Source organism: Struthio camelus, chromosome 1 (genome assembly GCF_040807025.1).
Source record: "Struthio camelus isolate bStrCam1 chromosome 1, bStrCam1.hap1, whole genome shotgun sequence".
Classification (NCBI taxonomy): Eukaryota; Metazoa; Chordata; class Aves; order Struthioniformes; family Struthionidae; genus Struthio; species Struthio camelus.
This window is the reverse complement of record NC_090942.1, coordinates 68934594-68948729: the sequence shown is the minus strand read 5'-3', so window position 1 is coordinate 68948729 and position 14136 is coordinate 68934594. Positions and strand designations below refer to the sequence as shown.

General features: G+C 41.1%; 1 protein-coding gene across 2 annotated transcripts in view; it reads left to right on the top strand.

Annotated features, from left to right (window-relative positions):
• The first annotated feature begins 2737 nt into the window (after window positions 1–2737).
• Window positions 2738–14136, top strand: part of KDM5A (lysine demethylase 5A) — a 52519-nt gene continuing 41120 nt past the window's right edge. The window contains exons 1-5 of one of the 2 annotated variants that reach the window (XM_009679844.2): window positions 2738–2834; window positions 5763–5840; window positions 6893–7015; window positions 8981–9151; window positions 9643–9777. In XM_009679844.2, the coding sequence (XP_009678139.1) occupies window positions 6896–7015; window positions 8981–9151; window positions 9643–9777 (426 nt within the window). In that variant the 5' untranslated portion in view covers window positions 2738–2834; window positions 5763–5840; window positions 6893–6895. Of the gene's footprint in view, window positions 2835–3403; window positions 3777–5762; window positions 5841–6892; window positions 7016–8980; window positions 9152–9642; window positions 9778–14136 lie in introns of those variants that run through there. The other variant, XM_068946960.1, reaches the window with a different exon arrangement.

Sequence of the window (14136 nt, the reverse complement as noted above, 5' to 3'; positions counted from 1 at the left end):
GGGTGGCGTGGGCCGGGTGGCCTTGCGGGGGCGCGTGGCTCGCCGTGGCGTTATGGTGTCTCTACCTGACTGAAATGTGCTGCATTTCTGCCGTCTGTGGGGATTTCTCATCCCTCCCGCTGCCTCTCAGGGCTGGCATATTGAGCATCTGGTTTGGGATGCCCAGTAGTGAACAGAAAAATTGTGTATCTCAATATACTTCAACATGCTACCCTGTGTTTTAACGTTTTCTCAGTGTCAGGTCTCTGGAAATACTGGAACGTGCTTCTCAGAACCTTTAAAATAATCGACTGCTACTTTTCTGAAGTTACAGCTTTTGGTTTTGGTCTACAAATAATGCCACTGTCATTTCTCCAGAGACAGATTCCTCAGATAGTGAATGTTCCCCTGGCAGAACATCACCTCAGGATATAGATTACTGGAGGACTTCTTAGTTGGCAGAGGAACACTTAGTGAACTGATCTGCATGACAGTGAGGTTTAGGTCTCTGGGTAAAATAAACGCAGCCTGCGATGGAAACCCTTCTCATAAGCAACGGCAAAAAAACAGATATGCCATTTTTCTTGGAAAATAAACTAAATGAAACACCAGAGTTATGATGCAGCTACAATAAATGCTTAGTTCAAATTGTGGCTGAATATCTAAATTATTTTTTAGATTATCTAAGTATTTTTTACTTTCTTCATCCCCCTCATGTGTCTTCCCAAACCCAGCGGTGCTTAGTATTCTTACAACATATTCAATATGCAACACAGTGTTTGCTAATGTAGTTACAAAGTATGCAGGGAAAAAAACCCTACAAATGAGTAAAACAGCTTTTTTCCTAACCTTTCCCTTGAAAAATTGGACATTTTGTATTACCAAAAAAAACAAAAACAAAAACAAAAAAAAACCCAAGGCTTACTTACAAAACTGTAAAGTTCTTTTTCAAATCAGTTTTCTCAATAAACACAGAAAAGGGAAAGGGGAGGGTAGTTAATTTTCTAGATAAAGTCCATAATAATAGCTGTTATTTTCCTTTGTTACACTACCTCTTTTCTCCAGTTCATATGAAGCAGCTTGAGAACATTGTATAAGGGGTTGAAGTCTTCCCGCAGTAGGGAAGTGATACATAGTTCCAGATGACCAAGAAAAAATAAAGATTAACATGGGGTACAGAAATCGTAGCATGGTTCAATGTTTTGGAGGCTAACAATCCCCAGTCTGGAGCAGGTAACTTGAGAGAAGCATAAAATTTTGTTGCAAAAAGGAGAGCCTGCAAAACTGATACAATGAGGAGAGCCTGCAAAACTGATACAATGAAACAAATGCCCCTTCCAGGTTATTAGGGATTTTTAGCTCTTCAGTCTGTCGGGAAAAAGCTGCACCTGTCCCAGAACTCTTCACTAGCCCAAACATCTTAACACAAAAACAAAACAACCTTGAACAGTCTTGAAGAAAATCAACTGGTTCTCAAAACAAAAGTTTTGCATGGATTAGGTCCTTCTTAGCATAGATTTTTTTTTCCCTAGGACTTCCGGCTAAATCACTGCTTATCTTGGAAATTGGATATGCTGGCTATTCGGCTGTTGAGAATGAGAGTGGTTTCTCTATACGCAGACATTTTGCCAAAAGTGTCTGTATAGCTCTTCAGAAGGAAAGATTACAAAAATTTGGCAGGAATATGTAGGAATATAGGGTAATTTCTAGATATGTGGTAAGGAAACATCTGCATTCCACATGCTTTTCCACTCATAAAAACATTGGGCATCCTTGTCAAGAACCCTAGGCAAAATATAATAGCGCAACAACTCAGCAACTATTAGCAAACTTGGTCAACACTTTGTAAGATCAATTTGCTGTTGCCCGTAAATTTTGCCAAAATTAAACATTTGCACTGAAACCATGTGTTTCCCATATATAAAATACACACAACACCTCTTCAATCTAGCAGGGAAATGGCGCTGATAGATGTATTAATCTTTGTGAAGCAGATACTGTAAACCTCACGGCAAGAGGAAGAGGAAATTACTTTTTCTAGGCTGAGACTGAAATGGTATATCAAAACAAGCTTGGGACTATGTAATAAACAGAATAAATTGAACTGTGGAATATAGTAAACAGTAAATGAGGCCAGCATTATGGTTTAAAAAAAAGTAACTTTAAAAAGTAACTTTTTTTTAAAAGACTGTGTCATAACGGATAGGTTAATTAGGTAGCTTACCCTAAATGCAAGCAAGTCCTAACTTGTGAGTACTTGACTTTGGAAACGTTGACATTTCTTTACTGGGATGAGAGGGTGCAAAATGCCTATACATAATACAGAACTTGGGGGTTGATTGTGGAATTCTTCAGAAAACGCTGTCATTTATTGTTGGCCAGCTTTCTCAGATCTTAATCAAGAAGCAAGGAGACAGCCTGGCTTGAATTGGTACAGCGGTGAAGAAAAATGTGCATTAACCAGTCTTAAAATCAGTTAATCGAAATTGAACTCAAGGCTGGCCAAAACAGGGCGGATCAGGGCAGCTGGCTCTTGTGGTCACTGACACGCTTTGCCCTTTGCCAAAAGAATTCAACATTTCCTTTCCGCATCGTCAACGCTGCAGGACGTGAACGTGCTGGGACATGGCCTAGGACCCACGAAACGCTCTCCCGGCTTCACCAGCAGCACAGACCTCGGGCACAGCTGACCCAGAGCCCCAAAAATGAAAATCACGGTGGGAATTCTTTCCTGAAGAACCGCAACAAAAACCTGGAAGAAAAAAAACCCACTCAAAACAAACACTGTCTAACGATGCAACGTAAGCTTCCGAAGGAAACACCCTCCTGTGGCACGGCCGGTACTTAATTAGCAGGTTGGTTCCCCTTTTCCCTGACCGGGGCCTCCGCATGGCGTCAGCGAGAACGACGGGGGCCGCCCAACGGCCGCTCTGGGCGGGGCCCAACGGCCGCTCTGGGCGGGGCCGCGTGGCAGGGGGCGGAGCTCCCGGCGCTTCCCCTGACGTCCAGCGCAGACAATGGGGGAAATGGCCCTTCAGCACCGGAAGTGAATGGCTCGAGTTTCGCCGCACATTCCTCCGCGGCGGAAGGCGATGCGGCCCCTCCCCCCCCACCGGGGCCGCGCCGTAGGGTGCCGTGAGGGGGCGCGAGTGGAGCAGCGCAGCTCCCCGATCTGCGGCCGTCGTCGCTCGGGCAGCGGCAGGGCCGGGGGGCGACGGGTCCGTCCGCGCGGCGGGCCGCCTTGCCGTGGCGGAGGGGACTACTTTCTCGATCGGAAGACGACCATCTCTCCGTTTCCGGGGGAGGGCTCATACACCGCCGCGTAACTTCCGGGGAGCTGGAACGAGAGCGAGAGCGGCTCCGAGGGGGGAAGGCGGCCCCGGGGGACGGGGCACGACACGGCGCACGGCAACCGCCGCCGGCGCCAACCGCCGCCCGCCCGCCCCGGCCGTCCTGCCCGGCAGCTGCCGCCGTCGCCGGAGGATGCGCCTCGGCCACCGGCCCAGCCCTGCCGGCCGCCCCTGAGGTGCCCCCGAGCGGCCCCTGCCCGGCCGCACCGTCCTGCCCTGCCCTGCCCTGCCCTGCCGTCCCCTGCCCGCCGCGGCCCTCGGCGCCCTCCGGCCGCCGCCATGTCGGGGGGCGGCGGTGGGTCGCGCTACGCGGCCGAGTTCGTGCCGCCGCCCGAGTGCCCCGTGTTCGAGCCCAGCTGGGAGGAGTTCAGCGACCCCCTCGGCTTCATCGGCCGCATCCGCGGCTTGGCCGAGAAAACCGGCATCTGCAAGATCCGGCCCCCCAAGGTACCGCCCGCCCGCGGCCGGGGCGGTGGGGCTGCGCCTGGGTGTGTGCGGGGGGGGTGTCCGCGGCCTCGCCCTCGTCCTCGCCGTGTGCTTAGGGGTCAGAGCGGGCCCGGAGGGACCCTTCCCCCCCCTCCCGGCGCTTTTCGGCCGAGCTTGCGGGGGCTCAAGGCAGCTGGGGCAGGTTCAGAGCTGTTTCTTGTCCCTTCCTCGGGCTGCTTGGGGTTTATGTGTGTCGCCTTTGGTGTAGGCCTTGGTGTCCCTGCCAGGGGCATGCCGTACCTGTACGGTCTTTGACCTCAGGGATGGCTTTGGTAGAGGCTGCTTTGGAGCAGGTGAGAAGCTAGTAGTGCATGGCGATGTCCTGGGCTTCATGCTCTTCTTACTTAAAAAGAACAAACAAACAACAACACACGCACCCACTGTCACGTTTCTGAAACCTATAAAGGCATTGTAGGTGAAACGAAGAGTTTGCTGCTTAGGGGATGTGGGTGGGAAGGATTTTCCTTTTTAACGGATCTTTATTTATAAACATAATCTTGTAGCTATTAATAGAACTGCTGCCAACCTGTTTGTGCCCAGGAATTATGTTTATGTCTAGCAGCTTAGAAAGTAGAAGCTTAGTGTTTCTGGTGACCTGATGGATGATCAGATCATTATTTTATGATGACTTGGCCTGTGACCTGGTAAACCATTTGGACAAGAACATCAAGCAGCTTAGAGAAAGGTTCTTACAGTCTTTAAAATTAATGCCCAAATAAACCTTAAATGCAGCCATAATGTAAGAGAGTTAAAAATGCCCAGGAAGAAAGAAGAACCTCAAAAGAGAAAATGTAATTGAGAACATCCTGCATACAGGAGTTGCTGATTAGATTTCATGATCCTTCCTTTCCTCCTAATCTGTTTGGGTTGCTGGAATCTGTTTAGTTGGTTTAATGACATAGTGAAAACTTGACCTCTGAGGGGCTGCCCTTTCTAAAATAAGCAGAATGGCTTAGACTGAGAGGCCACAAGAAACTGATCCAGATCCTATTCATTGAGAATAACTAGAACTTTCTTAGCAGTCAAGCACATTTATATTTCTCCATGATGGTTTAGCTGTTTGTATTGCAGTGTTTTGCAGGACGCAGGGGTCAGGTTGATTTGCAACCTGCAATAAGGACTACATCGGACACTTTATACTAATCTTACTGATTCGTTATCCTTTTCCATCAGTAGGAGCTATAAATATTTTATGATCTTGCTTGGGGCTTTACATGTTGTAGCAATACAGATAATAAATATTTAGCCTGTCTTGTCCATCTGGAACGTTGCGTCCTTACACCATTGTACTTTCTGTCAGATAGGCTATCTAAAGTGCTTTAAGGTGTCTTTAGAAAGTACTGAAGAGCTGAATTGTGTTTATTTTGATGTCCTAACACAGTTTTGAGAGATGGCGCTGAGAGGTACTTCTGGTTGAACGACTGCTGATCAGGTTAAGAAAGTCATTATTTGAGACTGTGTTTGTGTTAAAGGGTTAGACTACCAACTGGTCTTCCTATCTTTATTGAAATATGACTCTAGACAAACATGAATAAAGTTAGACACATAATAAGGTATTTTATTTGGTGGCTGTCACTGTTGATAGTGAGATTTTGCGGTGTGCTGGATATATAGAACTTTTTTTAAGAAACAACCAACCTACAGGGCATCTCATATTCAAACATGGTATAAAACAGTATACGCAGAAATGCTTTAAACCATATTTCATTTATATTTTTAATTTTATGAGTTTCTCTTTCTTCTAACTTAAATATTATGGGAAGAACATTATGTTAAAAGCATTATAATGTCATGAAACTGGAAAATCGTAATGCAAATTGTACTGAGAAACTCATTTACTGTTGGAAACTTGTTTGCTCAGAAGTTATTAGGGTATTAGGGTTACTATCTCTGTGCGCTCTTCAGAAGTTTCTTGAAGCACTAAAAAGTCTTCCTGTCTCTGTTTAGGACTGGCAGCCTCCATTTGCATGTGAAGTACAAAGCTTTCGTTTCACTCCACGAATCCAGCGCCTGAATGAGCTGGAGGTGAGCTTTTCCACTGTCGATTTAATTTTGTATTTGCACTGAAACCAGTAGGTCTCCTTGCTCGTGGTTTGCATCTTGGCAAGTTTATGAATGGGGAGACTTTAGAAACCCATAGACCACATCAGTGTTTATACTTGGCACTGGCAACGTTTGGGTGAAATAACTCTCCATGGCTTTGAGAAAAGTCTGGCTTTTATTTTATTACCCAAAATAACCACAAGAGTTTTTCACATTCAACTGGAAATCTCTAAAATGGATGCCAAATACCATATTGTATAGTAAGAGCAGCCAGTGTCTAGCCTTCAAAACTCCACAGGGATTGAGGAAAAAAAAATATGTGTGTGTGTATATGTATTTGTCTTCCTAGAATACTTACTGCTGTTCTTAAGCCTCTGGTTACTTTATGCTTATATACCTTGATAATGCCTCTTAAGCCTTAAAATGAAGTGTTTTTTTTATAGGTCTAGTTACAATTAATTAATTTTAAGTTTCAAAAATGCGTGGGAGCTTTATTGAAAACCGTGCAAGTCCCTAGTCTGTCCTGGTTTTTCCTTTCCCTGCAACATTTCTCAAAGGCTTGCTCTGTTCATATACCAAAACATCATATATTATTTGGCTTGTAAATGGGTGCCCTTATGGAATTTTGCATATTGCAAAAATACTCAAGGGAGGAGACTCTTGTGCAGTGTTAAGGCATACAGGAAAATTCTTTATAACTTTTTTTTAACCTTGTACTTCTGTTTCAATAATTGCTCTTGTTTTTCTCCTTGGAATGCTGATTCTTCTTATCTATGTGTTTTATCTTCAAAAAGAGAAATTGCTAGGTGGGAATTTGGATCTTGACTGTGGAGAGCAAAAACATATATAGTATTCTGTTTATAAAGATCTGACTTTTTATTATTATTTTTTTAACACAGCTAGGAAAAGCATCACTTTACAGGTTACATTTCAAAAATATAAACTATTCGAGGAACTTGTGTTTTCTCAGGACTGTATGGTATTTTCGTGCTTGTTTTGGGAAATACACATTAGCCTTCCTGTATTGATTGCAGGCAATGACCAGAGTGAAGCTGGACTTCTTGGATCAATTAGCAAAATTTTGGGAACTCCAAGGATCCAATTTAAAAATCCCTGTGGTGGAGAGAAAAATACTGGATCTCTATGCTCTGAGCAAGGTGAGTAACCAATTGCAGGACTTGGTCAGCCAGGGACACTCTGACCTGAGGTTGTCTTTCATCCAAGCTCAAGAAGCCAAGGAACAGGATAGCTCAGAAAATATGAAGATTGAGCGAAGGGAGGGGGGAAAAAAAGAGAAGTTCCAAGTATGTGAATGCAAGGTTATGGCAGACATCTCAAGCATAGTTAAATCAGTTTGCTTTGGTTGGATTGTATACAGCATGGGTTAGTTGCCTTGTGTGTATGTGTGTATATATATAATGTTTTGTAATGTCATAATACTTCTGGAATAATTGTTTTAGTTTCCAGTGCAGACACGTCCTAAGTTTTTACTGCTGTAGTTACGTTTGGCATGTTATTTTTCAAAATTTGTACAAATAAAATCTTTGTTGGAACTGGTGATTGTACTGGCAAAACATAGCTGATGGTATTAAGTTGCCTGCTAAGAAGGCTTGTTACTATAGCTGTAAAAGTAGCTTTCTTTAAGCAAGGTGAGAAACTAACATACTTCTAACTTAGAGCATCAGTTTCCATTCCTCTGTTACAATTTCTTTGTTTTAGGTAAGTGAAAATGTAAATGCCTGAATAGATGTTTGTGTTTAAGAGAAGAAATCGTAGCCTTTTTGGCTACGTCTGGGATTGCTGATAAAACACAGACTAAAACTGAAAAAATGTATTTTGGTATTTGAGTTTTTTTATTTTCATGTCTATTGTGGTTTGGGGTATGTATAGTTGTATATCATACTGCTATTGGGAATATTTGGGTCACTGCTGGACAACATTTCAGTTGTCTTAACTGCAGATAGGCAGGTTTTAGCTTATTTGGTTGCTTGGTGGCTTCCTAGCCACTGTTCATGTAAAGCTAATTTTAGAAATCAATTTTTTGTGGACATGTCAAAACTAAACTGAAATGTAGGAACAGTTTCATTTATACTGACCTTTTTTAAAAATAATTTGCAGTAACAATGAGAAATATAATGATCAAGAAAATTACTATTTTATCTGAATGCAAGCATCTTGGGTTATAGGAAAAAAAAAGCTAATTTATTAGTCACTTTCACAGTTAGACTTCTGAATTTACTTGAGAAGTAATCCATAAATTTCACTGCAGTAACAAAACGTGTTTTGCTTCGAGGTTTCCAATAGTCTATGGAATGTTGAGTGTGAAACTTGGCCCTTGTGTAAAGAAATATAATGAAATGTTACACTGCTGTGCAAATGCTAATAATAATAGAAAACTCAAACAGATTGTAATTGATATTAATTTCAGTGCTTGGTAGTGAAACTGTAAAGTGGAAATGTGGGCAATGGAAATGTTACCAGTGTTTCAAGGGAAGCAACTCATATGCTGCTGTTATCATTGCTTTGTGGCAGTTTATTTTTCATTTTATGTAAATATTAGTCATATGTAATCAATGTTCTGTATGTGAATTACTAGACTCAAAACAAGTGTAACAGCAACTGAGTTGAGTTAATTCGAAGGTAAATTCAGTTTCTCCTCTTTTTACAGTAGTCTCTCTTTCATTCAGGGTTCTCTGAGAGTTTCTATAACTCTGAAGTCATGAGCTCCAGCACTCCCTTCTACCTGAGGTCTGTTTAGAGTTGGCCAGACAGTTGACTTCACTCCTGGCCAGACTTGTGTTTTGCGTCAGAGTACAAGTCTGATGAGAGTTAACTTTTCAGTTTGCCTGATGTTGGATTTGTATTCTTTCCAAGGCGTCAGAGATCTTAACTGTTGGATGTATCTTATATTAATTTACTAGGAAAGTTGTCTCGTTAAATATATTAAATAAGTAGGTTAAATACGTGTTTTGAAGTGCCAGTCCTTCAAGAAGCGAAAGCTAAATTCAGGATTCTGTTGCCCTTTAATAGAACCTTTTAACATTTGGTCAGTTTACTCAATTCTTGGTTTATGCAGGTGATGGGAGCAACTGAAAGTCCTTAACTTTATTTGTGTGTTGCAGATTGTTGCCAGCAAAGGAGGCTTTGAGGTGGTCACTAAAGAGAAGAAATGGTCGAAAGTGGCAAGTCGGCTTGGCTACCTGCCAGGAAAAGGCACAGGGTCGTTACTTAAGTCTCACTATGAACGGATCTTATACCCGTATGAGCTCTTCCAGTCTGGAGTCAGCCTTATGGTGAGGCACTTCTCTTTCAGCACGTGAAGGTGGGACCCAGACTGCACATAGAACAGTGCTTGTCATTGTACAAGAAACTATGACATAGGAGTCTACACTTTTAGAAGCTTCAGCTGTGTAAACAAACATGCAAACCCCCTCATACTTAGCGATGGCAGAATAGCACTAGAAGTTGTAATCTGATCTTGTGTAATTTTCTGTTAGACATTTTTCTGTAGGACTTAGATCAACCTTATGGGGATGCAAAATAGGGCAAAGGATGGTGTACTTGATTGGGGAGATGTCTTTGAATCTCAATTGACAGCTAAATAAGTGAGACAGTCGTCGTCTTTCAAGTGTGCGTGGATTCATTTGCTGCTGGTCCAAATGGTGTGTGTAGTGCTGTGTGACTTCACTCGCTGTCCTGTTTCTTAGCAAGCAGGATGATGCACAAGTCAAAGAGTTTGATTCCCTGATCAATCAACCTGGTGTCCTGTGCTTTGATCCCCTAGGGCATCCAAAAGCCAAATCTGGACCTTAAGGAAAAAGTGGAGGCGGAGGACCTCAGCTCTGATGCCCAGGCTTCCCCAAAGCAGGGTACAAGAATGAATGTGGTGCTGAAGAGAACCAGACGCGTCAAGTCCCAGGTATCCGTGTTGCTTGGCCGTTACAGACAGAGAGCTTTTATTCCTTGTACCAGTACAGTAGCACTGAAAGAGCAACAGCCTTTGACTGTTGGAGTTCACTCAAATGCACCACGAGGAAGCAGTCTTCACTTAAAATCCAGAGAAAAATGTGACTCTGAGGCCTGGTTTGCTCGGGGACCTGCACTGTTTAGCTAACAACTTCTAAAAGCTGTTTTTGGTTTATTTGCAAGTGGGCTATGTACCTTGGCAGTGATTATACCTGTGAAAACTGAACAGGTAAAAGCCATTTGTAAAATGATGTTGAAGCCTCTGCTTGTGCAGAGTTGGGCAAAAAATTGTTTTGAAAACTGGATTTTGTATATGCCCTTTAGTTGCATGAATGCAAATATGTGAAGATAAGTCCTTATTAGTTGTGGAAATTGCGCTTAGGACTATCTCATGCTGGACAGATTTTTTTTTTTTGTGAAGAAAACACAGGTACAAGGGCAGGTGGTCAGTGATGGCTGGAAGTGTGTAGGAATTCCACAGTTTCTCAATTGAAATGCAAATTTTTTCGCCTGGATTTGTGCTGTTCTAGGAACATCTGATATTTGGCTAGGCAATATTAAACCCTAGGAGTAACCCCCAGTAAATCTCACTTCAAACTGATTTGCTGCCACTTTGAATACTATATCATTAGAAGTAGTCTTGGTGGCTTGTCCTGACATCTCCAGTCCTTCTTTGGCACTATTTTAAGCAGGCCTTTTGATTTTGTTGAAATAAGTTTTCTGTTGGAGGTGGCATCCTAAAAAGTTTTTAGATTGGATCCGCATGGTACGTTCTAGTGGTTCCCTGCTGGCTAGTCAGTGGGATGTGGGTGAAAGCTGGGTTTATACATAACAAACTCTTACTCCTTGTTTCATGCCATTCTAGACTTTTTAAACACCTTGAAGTTTTCTTAAATGCTGTTAAAATGCCTTTTTTCAAGTGCATATTTCTTGTCACTGAAATTTCTCTATTTTTACCTTTTATGAGTGTCCCTCTGCTCTTATGAACTGTCGCCTTTTTCTCTGATTCAGAGACTCATGTCATGATACATTTAGACTGAACTGTCTCTTTAGTCTTTTTTGTTTTCTTACTGAAGCAGACTTCGCTTTATTTATGGTAACTGTAAAAATGCGTCACGCAAGCAGTTCAAGGCTGTGATCATACCAGATTTCTGCAATCACGTATTGTTAGTGAGCTATCCAGAGCGAAGGAAGAATGCTGCAGGAACCGCTGTAGTCATTCGTTACGTACAGTTTTGCTTTGGATTTGAGCCAGTGTTGTGGGATGATGGTTGTATGGCCTTTTTTCATACATGGTGAAAAAGTTTTACTACATCAAGATCCTGCGGGGTCTCTCTTTCCTGCTGGTTTCGATAGAATAATGGTACTTCTCATTTTGCCTCAGAAAAATGATTCTGTTTTGATCCTGGCACAGTACAGCTGCTCTGTTCCATATAAAGGGCCTGCATTTTGGTAGTGAGAGAGATGATCTTGAACAATCTGCAAGAAATATATTTTTTATATATATTTTATATATATATATATATATATATATATGCCTTTTATAAGCTCTGTTGCCACACTTTATGCATTACGATTATTAAAATAGCTGAAATTATCTTGAATACAGGGGAAACTCATTGCACTCAGGCAGCCAGGAGAATTTTTTTTGGCTGTATTGGAAACTGTATATAATTCTGTTAACTGAACTCTGGATCTGGATTCAGAAACAGATTTGTCCTCTGGCACCCCAAAAGATAGAAGGGAATGGGGAATGCTAAGAAAGAGTTCCAGATACCAGAGCAGCTCCTTATTGTAGATGGGACTCTGCTTATTGTTTGAAGTGTACATCTGGAGTTGCACCAGAGAACATAGATAGGCTTTAGAGCACAGGTAATATGCAAGTAATGCAAAAACCTGCTATCATTCTACTCTAACTGAAACATCTGAGTAGTATGAAGTGTGCTGAGTAGTCTGGTGCCTGCGTAATGGGCATGGCTAACTGCACTGTGCTCTGCATCTTCTCTTTACAGATAACTTAGCTAAAAATGGGAGACGAATAGGAGAACACAGAAATAATAATTACTGCATTAAACAAAGACCCTCAAAGTGAAAGGGTGGCATATTTTAGAAAAGCAAATTTTGAATTTTTAGAGTAAATAAACAGTGAAAGAAAATAGTTAATGAGAATTATCCTTTGTGAAAGAAGAGTCGGGAATCTTTGGATACTGAGATTAAACACCAGTTGTCTCCGAATAATAGTGGAAAGAACAGGAAGGTGTTAATTTAGTGACGAGAGGTTCTACTTAAAATTAAGTTTAATGCCTTATTCTCTTTCCCTTTTCTCTGAAGAAAGCTATTGGGGGGGGGGGGGAAGAACTGTTGAGAAATGCAACTGAAATATTCACTGAAGTCTTGTAAAGAAAAGGACAAAAAAAAGTGGAATGAATTCAGATTAGGATTTCAGAATAGCCTTTAAGGATAGGTTAAATTTAGGAGTGAGGGAATTCTTAGAAAGAAACAAAATTTTTTCACAGATAATCCATTAGGCTGTATTTTGACTGGCAAGGATTTTGTCTAATGAGGTTACATAAATCATGATTAGTTCTGGGAAAGAGATGCAATACCGAAAGAAAATGTGCTGTCTTTTCAAAGGTGATCACTGTAAAAAGGATATGAACTTCAAGTTCAGATAAGTTTCTGAAATAGTTACAACAATTCTAAGTAATATCTGTTCTGAAACTTCTTTTACAAATTCTGATGGTTTCAGAATAGCAGAATTAATGAAATAAACTTCCCTTTTGAGATTTGCAATTTTTTTTTGTTAATGGAAATAATTGTGTGAAACGAGAACTCTGGGAGATGCTGACAAATGCCCAGGAAAAAAATAAAAAATTTGTTTCTTGATTGTAATTAGTCTGATTGTACATGTAGTAGGGGGAGTGGGGAAGCAATTGTTCTGAAGTTGAAGAGGAGAGGACGTCTTAAAAACGTAAGTGTTTGAATCCAGTCTAACGGGATCATATTATAGGATGCTCTTATATACAAGAAAAGCTTTTGGGTTTTGCTTTCATTTGAGAAGGTGAAAGAAATAGAGATGTCTGTGTGTATCCTTCAGGAAGAAGAGGAGTTCAGAATAGAATTTCAGTTTGATCAACATATAAAAATAGAATGGAAAAGCACGGTTGAATTCTGTGCTGTTAGCAGTGTGAAAATGACAAGGAATACAAGATGGCTGTTTCCACGCATTTTGTAATTTTGAGTTTGGTGTTATGCAGTCTTGAAGGATGCTGCAGAAAGCCAGGGTCCTTTGAGGGTCCTGAATGGTTTCAGTATTCACAACCTAAACTTTCAGTTGGCAGGTACTGTTTGTGAAGTTATATAAGAATCTGTTTTTTAAAATAAGTTTCCATTTTAATATATAACTTGCTCTTTTAAAAACTGTATACCTTTTTCCACTAAGGCCTGAGTAGATTACATCCACTCAGGTTTAATGGAATCAGAATAAATCTTGGCAGTAGATTCATAAAACTATATTTAGGCAATGCATTTCTAAACAAACTATAAAACTGAAGACAGGTTGCTGCAAATACATGAATTACTTTTAGTAAATTTGATAGTTATTTTTCAGGTATCATTGAGAAGATTATCTCAGGTCACAGTAGCAGGAGGGAGAAATTGCGGAGGTCATTAATAAATGTTAACTGAAATGATGGAAAATTGTACAGCTGTGAGCGTTACATGGGACGATTGTGTCAAGTTCTGTTGAGAGAATGGCTATGACTGAATTTCAAATGAGAACTGAGGGACTGTGAAGTTGAAAAGTTGAATTTTCTCAATGTTGCACAAGGGTATTTATAAGTGATGTTTATTTTTCATTTATATTATTTGGAAGTGAAACTCGCCGTGTTTTAGGCTTTCCTGTTCAGCAAAAAATAGGCAGTGTTTCCTCATGTTTTGTCAGCCAAAAAGCGAAAAATTAATAATAAAAATTTGTTCCAACAAGTTAGAGTGCGATTTCAGACCTATTTTTAAAAAGATCAGAGTAGTACATCTAAATTGAAAATAATTTAGTAGCAACATAAAATTCATAAATCTTCAGAATTAGAAAATTGACCATAGACCGTTGGGAAAGTTGCAAGGTAGCATAGTGAATGCTGCTGTACGCAATTCAGTAGGAGCAGGGACTCTAAACATCACTAAAATATTTCTGCAAGTCATAATGACTAGCAAATTAGATTTCTTTTAATGTGTTCTTGCAGCAAGAAAAGCAACTGATTTAGGCTGAATACATGGGAATTATCTTCTTTTAGCTTTATTGCAAGTGCATTTG